The sequence below is a fragment of the Mesitornis unicolor genome, unplaced genomic scaffold, assembly GCF_000695765.1.
Source record: "Mesitornis unicolor isolate BGI_N332 unplaced genomic scaffold, ASM69576v1 scaffold2328, whole genome shotgun sequence".
NCBI classification, from domain to species: Eukaryota; Metazoa; Chordata; class Aves; order Mesitornithiformes; family Mesitornithidae; genus Mesitornis; species Mesitornis unicolor.
In genome coordinates this window covers 34,645-52,533 of record NW_010201025.1, presented here as the reverse complement: position 1 = coordinate 52,533, position 17,889 = coordinate 34,645, and the positions used below count along the sequence as shown (strand labels likewise).

Here is a 17,889-nt window from a genome sequence, read left to right as displayed (position 1 = left end):
TTATACATGCCTGCTAACAAGCACTGGAAATGGTCTTTAACATCTTTAAGCAGTGCAGAACAACTCAAATATCGTGACATAAAGAAACACCATTACGTGTGTCAGAAAGAGATCCAGACTGGATCACTAGAACTGAAAAGGACTCAGACTGACCAGGATGCACTTCTGTCATGCTGTGATCAGAACTCCAGTGTGGATTTTTGCCAACCTCAGATCATACTGGTAAAACTCCACATTATTATAATTTTTTCCCAGGCATTTGGTGTGTACTATGTTCCTTTGCAGCTGTATGTTCTCATAGCTGTCACACACCAACATTTCTCCCAAATTAGATACCAGATAATGTTTAACTTTGATAACATGTTAATATACTGACTCCCAGGCCAGAATGAGCTGAAGTCATTTCAAGCTCTAGACACAACCTTTGAAAGGCCTCATACACATGACACAATCAGAGCCAACAATGACTCCTATATCCCAGTCATAATCCAAGCTAAATACGGCTAACTTTGCATTTTCAGGGTTTAAAATCATAAGCTGAATCCTGATTCAGGTTGGGATTGGTATTTGCTGTTGTCAAAATGTTTTATTTTATAAAATCATTCCTGTGAACAAAAAATATAAAGTTTCCAAAGTCAGAGCTGATTTGGCTTTTTCTTCTCAACATCCAAATCAGGAGCTGGGGGCTTTGAACAGACAATCTGATCTTGACTTCACCTCCATTACAATGTGTGCTCATGATTTAAGATACTTGCAATAAGACTACAGGCAACCCAGAACAATAATTTGATAGAGCACTTCAAACGTGGTATCCTTTCTGTCCTGTGACACAGCAGAAAACAATTTTACCCTGTTTCTGCAGCAAAAGTCTTGCATTAACCTGAAACACTCCAAGCACTGCGTATCAAAGGTATCTGAGCACACAGCTTAGGGGAAAGGCTAAAGCATGACGATGGCAGCATTACCGATAGATACATCGGGATTCACACATAATTTTAAGGATCAAGTGTAAATGGCACTTTTATGGGTGAAAAGTAAGTAAGAGGACAGCTGTGGGAAAAGTTCCAGGGAAGAACTGGGAGACAAAGACAGCAACAATATAGTGTAACATTTACAGCAAAAAAAGACTTTTAAAATGTTCTAATGATTTAGGTTTTTGAAATTTCTTGGTGCAAATGTAGAAATATGAAGGCAATTTGCGACAGCTAGCTAAAATGAGATATGAAGGTAAGAACTGATGAAAGCAATGGATAATGTATGTCCCGAGAGAAAAAGAAAAAAGAACATTATAACAGCATAAAAATCAGAACAACTACAATAAATGTTGTTAAGGAAAAAAATGGAATGGAGCTGCTAAGCAAGGACTCAGTGAGACCATTAAATAACAAGAGTGGAAATTCAGTGACAGATGATGCTGATAGATTGCTGACACCCTGAATGGCTTTTTTTTGTCTCACAATTCACAAAAGAAGCTGAAGGTCACAGAAGAAAGCGTGGAATAAATTTTCCAGTAGGAAAGTGAAACATGAACGTGTCTTAAGATCACTTCAAGGTTAACAATTAGGAACTCAGCATAATTAAAACCTGACAAAGTTGTAGGTACAAATGAGTGATATCCCACAGAAAGCAACTCAGTATTGAAGAAAAAAGAAAAGCTGTCAGTTCTGAATAAGAGGATTACAGTCACGCTAATAACATTAAAATACTTCTTTCCTTCAAATTAAAAATGGGTGTTTCACAAAGTGAAAAGTCACTGAGGCTACCAGAGAAAGAAAGGAGTAGCCATTGCAGTATATGTCAGAAACACGTTAACAGAGGAACAGTGCTTTGAGCATCAAAGTCAGGCATTAGTAAAATCCAGCGTAAACAGTGTAAACTCAGGTTGGGATGTACATAAATTCTTCACTGATTTTGCTTCTGTGCAACTTCAAGTTAGGGAAAAAAGGCATTATATATTAACAGGACTCTAAAGGGAGAGACAGAAAAAAAAAAACAAAAAAGAAAAGCATCAAAGAGATTCTGAGAATTCAATATTTGAGTGGAGCTCATAACAGTTTGATAGCAGACCACAGAGAGTCATTGATATATACAAGGCAAAGGAGAAAGAAATGATCAGGGCTTAGTAGCTTGTAAACTCAAAGGCTAGAAATATGGATTAAAAGGTGAGGAACAGAATTAATTTGGGATATTTGGAATATTTACTTACAAAAAGCTGTCAGCAAATTCAGATGGTCTAACAAGAAAGACGATAGATTTTAAGATGAATCAGATATTGATCAGATTTAATACCTGGAGGAGGAAGAATCACTGAATTTTTTTACTTATGTGGTTTTCAAGTTTAACATTCAGTATCAAACTGTAGTTTTTTCCTTGGTGGCTGCTACTTCAACAGCCATTTTCTCTCAGACTTTTAGTAGAAAAGCCTAAAAAGATGTATTTTAAGGGAATAACACGTTTCAGTAACAACAAACACCAAGGACTGATACTGCATTCAACACTTAAATAGGTCATACATACAGCACAGTGTACTTGTTGGCAGTGATTCTATTGTTAAAGTTGCTTTGAAATTTGCACATAAAAGGACTAAAATGTCTCTGCTCCTTAATGTCTGAATTCAGTTTCCAAACTTGGATCTGTTATTCTTAAACAAACCCCAAAACTTTTACATAGTTTCGGATCAAAATACCTGTTAAGCATTGCAAAGGAACATCTCAGAATGCTTTGTCTTGAAATTCCGCCTTATCTCCCTGACATTCAGATGGCAGGTTTAGGAATTATCCCAATACTGCCTTCACAGACCACAGACTTCTGTGGAGCTCTCATGAATTTAATGTCCACAACACTACCAAAAACACTGGACTCAGAAGTTAGTTCTAGCACGGAGAATAATTGGAGTTTTGGTTCATTTCAGTAAAAGGAATTACTTAAACTCTTCAGGAATTTAAGACTTCTCATGTACTTTCCTTCCCTCACATATCAACTATATTCTGCACAGAGACTCCAATGAATCGATGAACATTATGGGAAAAGGGATAAGCAGAGATGGATGATGAAACAGGAGGAACAAGTGGGGCTTGGAGAACACATAAAGTGACAGCAACAAAGTTAGCAGACACCAGTGAAGAAGAAATATCGTGCAAAAGTCTTGATGTATGTGCTCAAGTCATCTCAACTTGAAAATTACTTCCTTTTATTTCCTGATTTTATATATCTTATTCTTAATTTCTAAAGTCCTTTAGTAATACTGTGCATTGCAAAAATTTTTAGCAAAAACTGTGCAGTACCAAACTTCAAGAAAGATAAACATACATTAAAGTTACTTCTATCAATATCTTCTAAGGTTTGGCTCATTTTAAGAGGAACTACATTGCCTACTACAAATTACATCACTTAATTATCAGTTGGATCCACCATTTTTCTGGAAAGAGTTCTGCACAAGCAATGCCCTTACATGCTACTATGTACATGGATGAATGCTTTGACAAGGACCTCCTGATTCTTTTAGATGAGAATGGGGCTACGTGCACACACAGAATGCAGGTATGTTATTTTCAGAGACCTGAAAACACCTGCTAAAAATAAAGCTGTATTTTCACACACACACATACATATATAAGTGTATTTGTTCACTCATATTTCATATACATGCACAAAGCTATTTTAGAGAAGAAAAGAGCTCTTACCTGCTTCACCACTGTCACAGTGCCAGGTGCCATTGTCACTACAGAAGCAACTGCAGTGGCATCATGAGTTTCCGAACCCAGCTCAATGATTTGCTGCAGGATGTTCACAGCTGTTGGATCAAGTCTTTCACCTTATCAGAAAGACAGTAACCACATGATCATTACAGGAAAACAGCCCTAAGGGTAAGTGAATCTGAGTGCTACAGGCATTCTTTCCTCTCCTGCCTTAACCCTGACTCCCAGCACTGTTTATAAATTTCAAATAGCTCAATAACGTGACACTTTAATAATAGATCTACGGCAGGAAAGTATTCACAAAACAAATTTGCCTGAGCAATGCATGAATCAGCAAGTGAAGCCCCACTGATCATTTTTATGCCTATTTGAAAGAGATCTAAAGGAATACATTGACTGAACAAACAACAGGTACAACTCACAGCAGTTACTGCAAATGAGGAAACCGCAAGACTTCACAAATCCAAATGTATATTTGCCAGACATTCAGCTTAAACAGAACCTGAACTCTATAGCTATAACCATAAGAGTTATTTGGTATATTACAAACCTGTGTTTACCATCTGTCTGGCCATCTGCAATACACCTCAACCTAAAAGAAGCACTATTATCACTAACGTGCTGAAGGGAAAAGTTAATTGCTCCAGAGAACTCACACTTATCATTTTATAAGCATGGGATCAGAACATGTAAGCCCTTTCTAAAAATCCTCTTGATGTGTGTAGCCCCGCCGAAGGAAAGGCAAGTTTGCACAAAAAACCCCATACATAGTTGTACTCTTACTTCTCCTAAGTGTGAAAAGGAAATTTTTGGATGCTGGGAAATGTTTTTCATTACACAGGAATACAAATTCCCCTCCTGTGGCCCACCACTCCCACATGCCCAGTGTCAGCTTGAGACGTGTCAGAAAGTGAAAGAAAATGTCAGGGTCACGTTAAAGCTGCCTTATATTTGCTGTGATCACTGTTGGAACTAGCAAAGAGACAGTAAATAGAACAAAGCTCATCTCTTAACCCCAAACCCTTTCAAACTGAGGTCAATACTGTGATGGGCATCTAAGTTGGATAATTTCATTTCAAACAGAAGGTACTTATATTTCATTATATATGTAAGAAACAAGCTTATCTGAGCCCTGAAAAGTGTTTGCTTACTTTACTTTTATTTTTTTTTCCTATATAACTGCCTTTAGACTGTTTTTCATACCTAGAGGGAAGAGTATCCTAAGTTTGATGCACTAAAAAGCAAATCATTCTACTTTGACAACTACGGCCTTGTGCTTAAAATCAAAACTGTTAGGTACAGTATACTCATTGATCATGTTTATTTTAATATATAAAAGCTTAATAAAAGTTCTCAAGACATTTTTACTAATTCAGAAATTTCCAGTTCTTAAAATAAAATAATATATAAAAATTGTCAGTAATGTAATTTAATTGCAACAGGCTTGGAAATTCCATTAAAGGTGGGAGGTTTTGAAATGTATCTGTATTATGAAGTATAAAGACCATGATGGTAAACAATTGTAAAATGCTGTCTTTTGATAATAAATGCATTTACTTATATACACACATACAAAAACAAAACATATGAATATCTACTCTAGTCTCTGCTGTTTTAACACTCTCAGGAATGTGGATTCTTTTTCTTTTCTTCCAGTTTTTGTTATTTCCCACTTAGCAATCATTGTCTAAACCCACTCTTGTTCTTCCTCACTCTGATATAGAATAGCTTACTTTGTTTTGTGTATCATCAGAATTAAGTTTGTTAGTTCTGTCTTGGGATCATGGTAAATGAGCTTTTCCACCGTGTCACTCCTGAGGCTGGCTGACTTAAGCAGGGAGAAAAATAATAGCTAGTGAATTGTCATTAGATACACCCCATCTACTCTGCCAAGATAGCTGATTTCACAATATATTTAATAATACAGGCAGGAAATTCCACACATCTAATAATGAAGTACAAAACAGAGTGTGATAAGTATTAATGACTTAAAGATACAGCAATTCATAAAGAATGGTCATTTCCCTTTACGCTGAAAGAAAAATATAAACCCCACAAGTAAGTTCTGGATGACAAATATCATCACTTTTAATAGTTTCACAGGAGCTCATATATTGCCCAGTACACTCAAAAGAATTCAATATTTATGAAGAAAGATCTGGTTTGTGTTCTAACCTAAAAAAAGGTAACTTACCGTTCTCAGAAGTATATCTAAGGTTCTGTAACGCAGCTACCGCAGCTTGAGTGCCTTGAACATATTCTCCAGCCTCTGTGATATGGAGATACTGAGTGGATGCTTCTTCAGAAACCTCAGCAGTTAACTTGAAAACAAAACCCAGCCAACGCGTGAATAACCTCTCTTATTTTAGCAATGCAGAGATCAACAAATGTTCTGAATTTAAAGGAATGAGTTTTGGACAACAAATACTGTAACAAGAGTTACAGAAATACTGGATGAAACAGAATTCAAGAAGAACATTACGCAGGAGCCAGGATATCATCCTATAGCTTTTCTTCAAGGTTCTGAGTCAAAAGTTGTTTTAAGCATCTTAAATTATTTTTATTTCATTTTTGTTGCAGTTATTTTAGAACTAACACCAGACTTCTATTGTATTGGCATGTAGTAAAGACCTTTTGGGCAAAATTAGTTTATAATACATGTCCTTGAAGATCCAGGTAAACGCCTCTCAAGTTTGAAAATGACATTTTGGTTTAGAAAAATGATCCTTTCCATGACTCTGTTTTCTCAAGACAAGCTGTCAGCATGTATTCCTGCTCTGATGGGACTTCTTTATTTACAACCATTTCAATGGCAGAGACATGCTTGCATCCTGGATGTCCTCTGATTTTTTCAGGTTTGGGCATCTACCAGGAGAGTGAAATGCATGTGGATACAAGACTTTAAAGGACTACATTTTAAAATGCTTGCCCTGTCTTCTTTGAATAAGTGTCCATCTAGAACCTACTCTGATATTTTTCAAGGACTTAACATTCTACCTGTGGATATTCAAAAACTGTTGAACAAGAACTGTGCGACAGCTCTTTCAAATCAGGCATTAGATTTATAACGGGGGCTAGACTGCCTGAAATTTAGCTAGAACAGGTCTTAAACTGTGAAGGTCAGCCAACTGCAGTTGACTTCTGCTTTTTACTCTCCTTGGACACCAACGATAGGCTGCTCAGGCAGTGGAAGAGACTCAGCTTGCCAAATGTAATTTTTAAAATAAAAGTATCTAGATAATTCTGTGGTTATCCCATGGCTTCTGCGTGTACAGTTGGCTCTGCTCTAGAAGAGTAACAGTTGTCATTTTAGAACAAATTGCTATGTGTATGACAGCAGAGGAAAGTCTGAAAGGGGAAGCCCTCTCCAGGTGGCTGCCTTACCCACCACAAACTGAGAAAATTCAGGTTGTTGGTTTTTTTCCTTTTTTTTTAACCCAGCTTCTTAGGTCTAACTTAAATTTTCAAGATCTTATCTTAGTGATAGTGTCATTTCCTATATAATTTAGATTGAAGCTGAAAACACAGAACAAATGATAGAACACTTACTCTGTGTAACTACCATTTTTTCAGCTGATCAATTTACAATTTCAGTTTTCTAGACCAAGACATAAACCTTTTTTTTCATTAATTCAATATAAGTTTGCAGCTTTGCACATCTTGTAGTTATCACCAGAAAATATTTGGCATATAACAAAATGCAGTAAGTTTTTCAGTTTCACCATTTTTTGCTAAAACTTTCACCCTTTCTGCTGCAAACAGAGGCCAAGAACCTTAAAATGCAGAAATAAGCTTACAATGTTGTCAGTCGTACCAGATATTAAAGCAGTCAAGTAGAGCAGTGTATGCATTCAAAATGGAGATGAGAGATAGCATCCTTACTTTTCTCCCTAGAACTTTTTAACATCTTAGGGCCAAAGCCATGGTAACTTTGCTTTACCTCCCACTTGCTCTCCCCATCGTGTTCCACTAGCTTCATCCCATGCTTGTTCTTCAGATGTCTATTGAATTCCCACTTTGTACCGTACACAAAGCTGCAAACAGGACACTTAATGCCACCTACAAGGAAACACAAATAAATTCCTTGAGTTATTTTAATATAAATTATTTTTCAAGGCAGTAAGGACCCATTTAATTTGACCATCTCAGTCAAGCCAAGTAAGTGTAATTCAAAAAGGTTTCCTTTAGCCATGTGTCTAACATGAAAAAAGGGGGGGTGGTGAGGAGGAAAGTGACCTTCTCTGGGTAATCCTGCTCTGGCAGGGGGGTTGGACTGGATGATCTTCAGAGGTCCCTTCCAACCCCAACCATGCTGTGATTCTGTGAAGTATTGATTTCATCTCTCAGGTGTGAGATGTTAAGGGAGACAGCCAGGCTATAACACAGAACATAAAATGTAAAGTAAATAACAACTTACCTGCTCTGCTAACAAAAGCCATTCTAGAAGTGGCATTAAAGTGGGTAAAGATTTTTCAAGGAATGACAACACGTCAAGTTTGACCAACACCACTCTGTTTTTGCTTGACCACAAAAAACTAGCAAACCTAGGAGATGCTTCAGCCTGTGCAGAATCATTCCCACAGTCTTGATTCTGGCTGAAATTCAAGTTCGGCAGCACCAATGGAGCCCTAGTTTCCAAGTGAAATTTCTTCCAAGTCTGAGGTTGTCTATGACTTTTATGTCCTGCTTTAAGTCCACCATAAACAAAGCCTAGCACATATTTTAAATAATTCTGAACTAATGCTTTTGCTCTATAAATACTCTTTTATTTAAAATCATAGAGTTCCTTAGAGACTATTCTAATGCCTGGTCCATTACATATCATTGCGGCTTTAAATGTAAATTGTATCAATAGCTCAAAAATCTACAAGACTGGGGTCTCTGATAAGCTTCTGCTTTAAATATTGGTTCCCTGTTGTCTTACAAAGCCCTGCTGCGCTGGCCTTCAGGGCACAACACAAAACCATAGTGCACATTACTCTTTTGGTAAGTGCTAGGATATTTTTTAAGTGCTTATAAACAACATTGAGATCTTAATATTTAACATACACAGTAGTGGCAATACATAGACAGTAGTTTTATTATTTCTTTAAAAAAACGTATCTTCTGTAAGACAGCTGTTCCAGTTTTCTCAAGTTTCAAACAAACAGTAAGTTTTCTGGCACATTATCAAAGCAAACCAGGGGGAGTTGACAATGTAATGTCATCTCCACCCAACTATCTTTGCTTTTGAGAGTTTCTACTGTTTATGTTAATATACAAAACTGCAAACTTAAGTTTTCTGCCTCTCTACAAAATGATGCATAGCACAAATTTTGCACAATGTTTCCTGCCTGAGTCTGCAGCATTACAGGTAAAAAACAGAACATGACAAAATCATAAACATTCAATTTTCTACACTAGATTAAACAGCTTTTACTTCTTTTTCTTATGAAAGTCATTTGGTTAAATGTCAGATCTCAGTTGCTTGTAATTATGCAAATCTGTATTTCCATTTTTTCCCCCTATTGTCTAAAGCAGAACAAAAATAATCTGCATGTGATAAATGGTCACATGAGGTGACCAGAACTCCCTCTAACAAACCTAACGGCTAAGGAAGGGCGTTGTGCCACTTTAGGAACTGTGTCACCAGATGGCTGTCTCCACATTATCACGGCAAACGATGACTCTCACCCATCATGTTCAAATGCTTCAAATATACTCCCATCAGCTGCTTATAAGCCAAGGCCTCATTGCACACAGTCTTTTATAAATAAGATGATTAGAAAAAGCATTCTCCTTCAGAGTAATGGAAACCTTCCATATGGTCTTCTACCAGGTAAAAAGGAATACACTGTTTATTTCGATAAAACAGAATATAACTACACCCAGTCACTAGGGTCTTTCACTGGCACTCATCATTCCTACACAATTTCCTCTCTTTGCTCTCAATCTATTGTAAGTCTTCACCAGACTTCACTGTTATAGCAGAGATGTTCAATAGTCCATCTCTAGACTGAAATATTTTCCCTATTAGGGGAAACTCAAAAGTTCACAAAAGCAAAATCCCTTTGTTCAGATTAGGACAAATATATTATCAGTTACTGGGAATGAAATTAAATATTCATTTCACACCAATCTGTAGTATTAAGAAAAACCTGCTGCTGTGAAAGAGAGGACACTTTTCCACAGTATTTGATATTGAAACTATTATAACAATACACGAGATAAATTAAAGCTGTAACTTCTGTCATTATGACTTTAATTAAAGAACAAATAGTAGAAGCATAGAATTAAACTGGTAATATATAACTTCACAGCAGGGACTTGATATGAAAGCTCAGGAAAATTAATTTCTAGATGATTCTTTAAAGTAATGGGTAACACAGAGAGTCAATGAATTATACACCTTATCTACTTTCAATAGCAAACCTGTTGTCTGCAACAAAATAGTGCACAGGAATATTATACAGCTCCATAATTTTTTTCCATCGCGGCATTGACACATGCTCTCAAAACAACTTATTTATTGGCCTACAGTCTCCATAAAACACCTGTTATTTCATGTTAAAAGAAAGCATGTAGTATAATGGAATGCAGAGGCCACAACTGGAGCATCACATATGGACTGCACAAATTTGCTGCATAAACGTAAATAGAAAATCCATCTCCCAGGAAGTGAAGAAACAAATAAATGAAACAATGGATGGTAGGGAATAACAGTGAAAAGAAAAAAAAATCTGAAAAATCTTCACGTGACTGGCCCATATTTTATGTGACATGGTGCAAAGCAAATGAAACTAAAAAAGGAAGCTATCAAATGAGCAAGTAAGCAGGGTCTCACAAAAAAGCAGTGGGTAATGCATATATAATACCCTTGTCCCCTGTGCAGAACATATTTAAATTTTACGATATTTATTTTCCTTTATTACTTTAAAATACTAAAAAATAAGTCAGATCATAGACTTCTATTTAAACAAACCAACCAACCAACGACAAAAACCCCAAACATTTTTCTGATCCTGGCTGATCCTAATTTCTAATATAAGCCCAGAAATTAAATACTGCTGTCTATCCCTGGCAAAGCAGTTGCTCAAATGAGTACACTCCCTCTTCTATTCTATGAATCATTCATTTATTTATAAACTCATTCTAAGAATCTTGAGTAGAGTCCAGCAGTCTACATTCATATAAATATTTCCAATTAAGATTACTCGCAACGTCTGCAATGCAGTCAAAAACCAGTTGAGAGTAGAGAAGATGAGCAAGCGTGAGCAATTCACTCTGGGATCCATGGGTAACTTAGAACAAGCAGAATAGGAAAAGATGAGTAGATCTAGACAGCTTTTATTAGAAGTTAATATTTGTTAATTTTCCTTCTCACTTCTTCTCAAACCCTTTTCCTTATTGGTTCTTCTGCCTTTTCCTTTTCATCTACAGTCCTTTAATTTCAAAGGACTTGTTTAATATCAGGTCTGAAGGGTCTTCTTCCCTTATAGGAATACATGAATAATTTTCCAAAATTGCTTTTCAGATCTATGAATATGGTAAATTTGAACTTGATAGAGGCTAGACAGACAGCAAGGTGCAACTGCTGGCCCAAGCAGCTCAGAAGCACATACCTTCTCATACTGCACATTGTGTCCACGATGATCTGTTTGTGCTGTGTTACCCGGATACACACAATCTTGTGATTCCAAAATCAGGAAAATCTTTATTAACTTCAATAGGGCTCATGTTTATCAACTCCAAATGCAAATCCTAATCAACTCAAGTCTCCTACAAGGAACGTCTTTTTTTTTTCCCCAGTGAGATACCAAAGATACACTGGGAAAACTAATGTTTCTACAGTGTGATAAGGAATCTGCAGGTCTCCTGTTTTTATTTTGAGCCCACATCTAAGATCCATATGATGAATCATACAGCAGGAAAAGGAGCTGGCCAAGGAGGCTGCATGTGGGAAAAGTGCACCTACTGACATGGCTTTCTTCATGGCTGAGTCCTGATAAGAGGCACTGACTCACAGCTACTACAGGGATCTGAAGCTCCTTTACTGCTCTAAAACTGCAAGCAGCAGGTGAACATGTGGAAAGTAGGCACAGCACTGGTAGTAGCACAGGAAATATAAATGATGTGTAAGGAAGGGAAGAGAAAGAGTCAGAGATGGAAAGAACAGAATAGACAATTTCAGTGGGAAGGGACCTAAAACAATCATCCAGTCCAACTGTCAGACCATTTCAGGCCTGACCAAAAGTTAAAGCATGTTGTTAAGGGCACTGTCCAAATGCTTCTTAAACACTGACAGGCTTGGGGCATTGATCACCTCTCTAGGAAGCCTGTTCCAGTGTTTGACCAACCTCTCCAGCTTTGTTGCTCTCCTATGGATACATTCAATGGCTTTACCATCCTTCGTAAATTGTGGGGCCCAGAACCGCACACAGTACCTGAGGTACACACCAATGCTGAATACAGCGAGATAATCCCCTCTGCTGACCATCTGGTCATGCTGTGTTTGATGCACCCTAGGATGTGGTTTGCCTTCTTGGCTGCCAGGGCACGCTGCTGACTCCTGTCAAGCCTGCACCAACCAACGCCCCCAGGTCTCTTTCTGCACGGCTCCTCTCCAGCCACTCAGAATCACAGAATCACAGAATATTAGGAGTTGGAAAGGACCTCAAAAGATCATCCAGTCCAACCCCCCTGCCAGAGCAGGATCACCCAGACCAGGTCACACAGGAACGTGTCCAGGCAGGTTTTGAATGTCTCCAGAGAAGGAGACTCCACAACCTCTCTGGGCAGCCTGGGCCAGTGCTCTGGTACCCTCACAGTAAAAAAGTCTTTCCTCATGTTCAGATTGAGCCTCCTGTGCTCCAGCTTGCTCCCATTGCCCCTTGTCCTGTCATTGGCTGTCACTGAGAAGAGCCTGGCTCCTTCCTCCTGACACTCGCCCTTTACAAATTTATAAACATGAATGAGGTCACCCCTCAGTCTCCTCTTCTCCAATCTAAAGACACCCAGCTCCCTCAGCCGCTCCTCATAAGGGAGATGCTCCACTCCCTCCATCATCTTTGTGGCTCTGCACTGGACTCTTTCAAGCAACTCCTTGTCCTTCTTGAACTGAGGGGCCCAGAATTGAACACAATATTCCAGATGCAGTCTCACCAGGGCAGAGTAGAGGGCAAGGAGACCCTCTCTGGACCTACTCACCACAGCCCTTCTGATACACCCCAGGATGCCATTGGCCTTCTTGGCTACAAGGGCACAGTGCTGGCTCATGGTCATCCTGCTGTCCACCAGGACCCCCAGGTCCTTTTCTGCATGGCAAAAATTAAAGAGCATTGTCTCTCATCTCACTTTAATGCCTTAATAATAAATCTACTCCTGCATTCTCAACAACTTTACAGGCTTTTTGTTTCAGTGGAAAATAATTCTTTTCAGAAGTGCAATTATCTGGCTCCCAAATGGGAAGGAAAACTTAATTAGCATATGATTAACATTATTTCTTCAAAACATTATAAATACAATCTTTTATTTCATGTTAACAGAATTCAGTCTTAGGTACCTATTCTTAAGACTGGCTATGGACAAATAATTCCTTTCGGTGCTCAGACATTTGGAAAGTTAAACAAAGCTCCCCATAGTGCACAGTTCAAACAAAGGAACATCTTCCTTCAAACAACAACAGCCAGGCATAGAACTTTTTATTATACCATGTAAATGTGGTAAAAACTACTACAATCTGAATTTTTCTTCACCCTGGCATTAGTGGACTTCGCTGCATTAGGTTTACAGCTGGGCTCGATGATCTCAAAGGTCTTTTCCAACCTAAACAATTTGATAATAATTCTGTTTCATTTGCTGTTATACTTAATCTTGAATTTTTGATCCTCCCCAAAATCTCTGTTGCCTTTAATCAGTTTATCAGTGACAGCAGTTTCTCTAATTGACCAGGTGTCTATATCTAAGTAGTTTCATTTGCTTTTGTCTTTGTGTGGTACGACTACAGCTTTACACAGACAACAGTAACAAGCAGTTTTTCTAGGCAGAATGAGATATTTAGGACCCTGACACATAGAGGTAATGTAGAGAAATATAGACCTGGTATGGCAGCCTTGAGAAGTAGAGACACAGGATGCAGCACAGAGGAGGGCAGGGATGGAGAGATAAGAAGTGGGACACAAGCTTGGTACTGAAGAACCCACAGCTATAAACAGCTCAGAAATGATTGGTTGAAAATATGCAAATCTATAGCTGGATAAAACCAGTTTTAAGGACAACAAAAAACAGTGTTTAACACACATGAAGGGCAGTTTAGACAGTAAATTTGGACTTAATCTGGAGCTACAGTGCATGAAAAAGAAAAGCATGAATGTGTGTACAGAAGCATGTAGCAATGGCCCCAAGTGAAAGGGGAGAGGGAGATGAAACCATCAAGATGAACATCAAACTCCTCCCAGTGAAGAACTCCAAATGCTGACAACTTACTGAATCCTCCATTCCAATGTCAACACCAGAGGGAAACCACCCACCTTAGGACTCAGAAAAACAGTGGAAGGGGGATTGGGCAAAGGAATGAAAATTAAGAAGTGTGTGTGTTGTACCATTTAAATTGTATTAATATAAGTACTCTAACTATATTTTATTATTTTTAAATGAAAATTGAACCTAGATTAATGATGATTCTTGAATTAGACCCTTAAGACTTCCATTTGCTTCCTTTGACCATAAACAAGATCCTGAGCACAACAGTTTGTAAGCCATTTTACCTCTACTCTCTTCTCTCTCCCATTTTTTTAGTGGAGGAATAATTTGCTGCCATCGACTCTTCAGCCTCTTTCCTTACATTTCCTCAACCTTACCTTGAGTTCAACCTTGCAAAATTGTCATAGAAATTTATCAGTAGAATGATAGAAATTTATCATTCATCTCAGCAGGCACTGGTACTTTACTTACAAAGGAGACAAACAAGTGAAAATGATAAATGTATGTAACAGTGAATAGTACAGGCAAGGTCAATCAAAACTTTGGTTCACCCATCCTGAGAAACCAAGACAAGTAGTAATGATTCATCACATAACACCCAATGAGCTGAGGAATGTACATCATATGAAAGTTTACCTTGACACCAAGTTTGCTTCAGCAAAAAAAAATAACAAATCTTATATGGCAGAGATGTACCTTGTTGGATAAGAGCTTCTGCTGCAGGCTCTCCAGAACCTACGTTTACATACTCTTCATTAGGATGCTTTCTGTTGTAATGCCTCTTCAGGGAACCAGATATGTTGCAGGAATAATGGCAATGTGCACAACGGAAAGGCTAGGAGCAAAAAGGGAAACGTTAGAATGTATTTCCTGACCCCTTCAGGATACAGGTCTAAGCTGCAATGATCCTGAGGAACCATATTCATTTCTGGTTCAGGCATCTTCCAAGGAGACCTTTCAAAATTCAATATAAATGGAGGTTTAACTACATGGTACCTAAAATTTGGTTCCTTTTATTATATGCAAGACATCAAGCATTCTCAGCATTATAAGATTGTTACCAACTTTTCGTAATACAGTAAACTGTGTGCTTTCATAATTGATGTTCACAATTTTGACCACGTGGAGACTTTCTAGTGCAAGAAAATGGCTCAGCTGCCGTGAGCTTTGGTCTGAAAAGGGGGTGTAAGGGAGCTAAATAACTGAAGATACAGTATGATTGTACAGCCAACCTAATTTAACAGATAACCATACCTGAACAGGGTTGATCTCTTCCCTTTCCTTTCCTCCTCTCTCCAACATGCTCCCAAGTGCTTCCCTTTCACTGGCACTTGCATTCATCTGGCCATTTGGTGAGCTAAGTTTTGGAAACTAAATTACTTTTTAAGAACACATGACTTCCTTCAACTGGCAGGGAGACACATTTCTAAAGAGAAAAGTTTAGGAAAACAAGCATTTGTGCCTAAATTTAGCCTTTGAGAATAAACTTCTGACTGAGGAACGTCGCAGTTATTGGAAGCTCGACACAACCATTAGGGTCCTGGAAAAGATCGCAGACACTGACCAAAGTCCTTGGGGAAAAGTTAAGTACATTAGAATGGGATGCAAAATGTTTCATGCACAGCAACGAGGCCCACCTAAAGCTGGCCAGCAGAAAATGGGTGATACAGAAACGTTTATTAAGAAGGTGAATCTAAAGTGGGGAAATGTATGCAGTCAGGTTCCACTGACCAGAACATTCCTCTAAGCTTCTTGCTCATGACCTTCCTTCAGGCTCCAAACAGCAAGAATAAGGAAGAAAAGTGGTGTTCAGATTCCCTTAACCTTACAGGCCAGAGGGTACTGCCACATTCAGCTATTCAGTTTTTCAGAGGGATACTCTCCTTTTCTATTGCTGAAACTGCCTTTTCTTCAAGAAAATAATCCACAGACTATCGTTTTCTTGTACCACTCTCTACACTACACACTTGCACGTCCTGTATGTTATCTGCTATAGGACAGCAGGATTGCAAATCGGTGGTGCTTGGAAATATCATGGATTAGGAAATATGATGGATTAAATTGTCATTAGGTCACATAACAACTGTCCCAGAAGGAGGCAGCGTGTTACTAACAGACAGAGTTTTAATTCATTTTGAAAAATATTCCTGATTGACCTATTTCAGTGTTTTGCAGTTCTCTTGCTAATGCACTGAATCGCCACACTTATGTGCAGGCTGAGAGAGGACAGAAAAGAGGTGCTGAGTCAACAGTTTAAAAGCTGATTGCAAGGTCAGAACCAGCAATATTTCAGAAACTGCCTAATGCATACATCCATCCCGTTTGCCTTTAAAAAAGTGCATTGGTGTATTTTCATTTACAAAAAATTCTTTTTAAAAAATATTTTCACAGCAAACCTATATATTTAAGGAAGAAATTTTTTTTGTTCAGAATGTATCATCTCTTTAGATGATTTGCTTCATTTCTCATATGTCTTGTCTTTAAAATTTAAACCATGAATCAAAAGACTGTCTTCCTTTCTCCTTTACAGAGGTATGCAGCATTGGTACTTGTTAAGAATGGCTGAAGTGTACTCTTTATAGAATCAAAATGATTTGTTAGATAATGAAAGATGTTGCGTATTAAACTAGTATGATGTTTTCACTAAGAAATATGCTCATTGCCAAGATAAAGTGTTATATTAAAATGAACAGTTTCATACATACAAAATACCAGATTTTTCTGGAAAAGAAACGAGTACCATTTCTATTTCCTGAATATAACATTTCACAATTCATTACATCAAAACCTACCATGCTGAGAAACAATGTGAAATTTAGGAACAAAACCATACTACAGTTTATTAAAATAAACCATATCTCTAATCTAAACACTTCACAGACACATTAACAGTCTTCAAAACTCTTTCCAAGACATATTTCAGATAAATGGAGTGTCTTAAAATTAATTCCCTTCAATTTTGCTCAAGCATATGGACTTATCAATAGTATATTAGACTGGTAAACTTTCAGAGAAAATTAAGGTTGGCCATGAACAGTGATGTATGGGATTCACTTTCCTACTTCCTCAGGACATTTTAAGGTACATATTAGATTAGATCTCTCAAGGACTGACAGTCAGAAAAAAACAATAATGTTTGGTTCATATTGCAACACACATATATTTTTGGCAAGTAAAGATACTAATTACAAATTGTACACAAACAAAATAACCCTGTCTCAGAAGTCTGAATATAGTCAAAATTCCCCAAATATTAAAATGTTAAGATGCCATAATTGTGAACAAACTGGAAAATATTCCAGTTTTAAAACTGTTGTCTGAAGTTCCACATAATTGAGTTATTAATAAGCATAGTTTATACGGTTTTTTACCTTGAAAGAGACATGTTGTTCCATATGACGTAGGAGCTGAGGTTTTTGGGCAGCTGTATAGTCACACACTGTACATTTAAACTGCTTTCCTGAAATGGGAATAGAAAATAGAATCACTTTTTCTATTTAAATTCAAAAAACTACTGATTCCATTTCCTCATAAGGATGATTTCCAAAATGCTAGGAATGAACAATGGACCTGCTCTGCAAAATTTTGGTTAAAGAGTGCTAAGAGCAGAAAGGAAGAAAGAAGTCTTGCGTGTCATCTTTAAATTATAAGCATTAAATAGTCTAGATGCTCCTGGGACAGTCACTTCAGAGAAAAGAAAAGGAATCATTATAGTGTAGCCTAAATGGAA

At 37.6% G+C, this 17,889-nt stretch overlaps 1 protein-coding gene across 1 annotated transcript in view; it reads right to left on the bottom strand.

Moving 5' to 3' along the window:
* Window positions 1-17,889, bottom strand: part of ZFAT (zinc finger and AT hook domain containing) — a gene marked incomplete at its 5' end in the record, with an annotated part of 60,328 nt that overhangs the window by 9,861 nt on the left and 32,578 nt on the right. Inside the window, 5 exons of the mRNA XM_010189922.1 lie at window positions 3,684-3,814; window positions 5,893-6,019; window positions 7,639-7,757; window positions 14,856-14,994; window positions 17,531-17,619. Coding sequence (XP_010188224.1) covers window positions 3,684-3,814; window positions 5,893-6,019; window positions 7,639-7,757; window positions 14,856-14,994; window positions 17,531-17,619 — 605 coding nt within the window. The remainder of the gene's footprint in view (window positions 1-3,683; window positions 3,815-5,892; window positions 6,020-7,638; window positions 7,758-14,855; window positions 14,995-17,530; window positions 17,620-17,889) is intronic.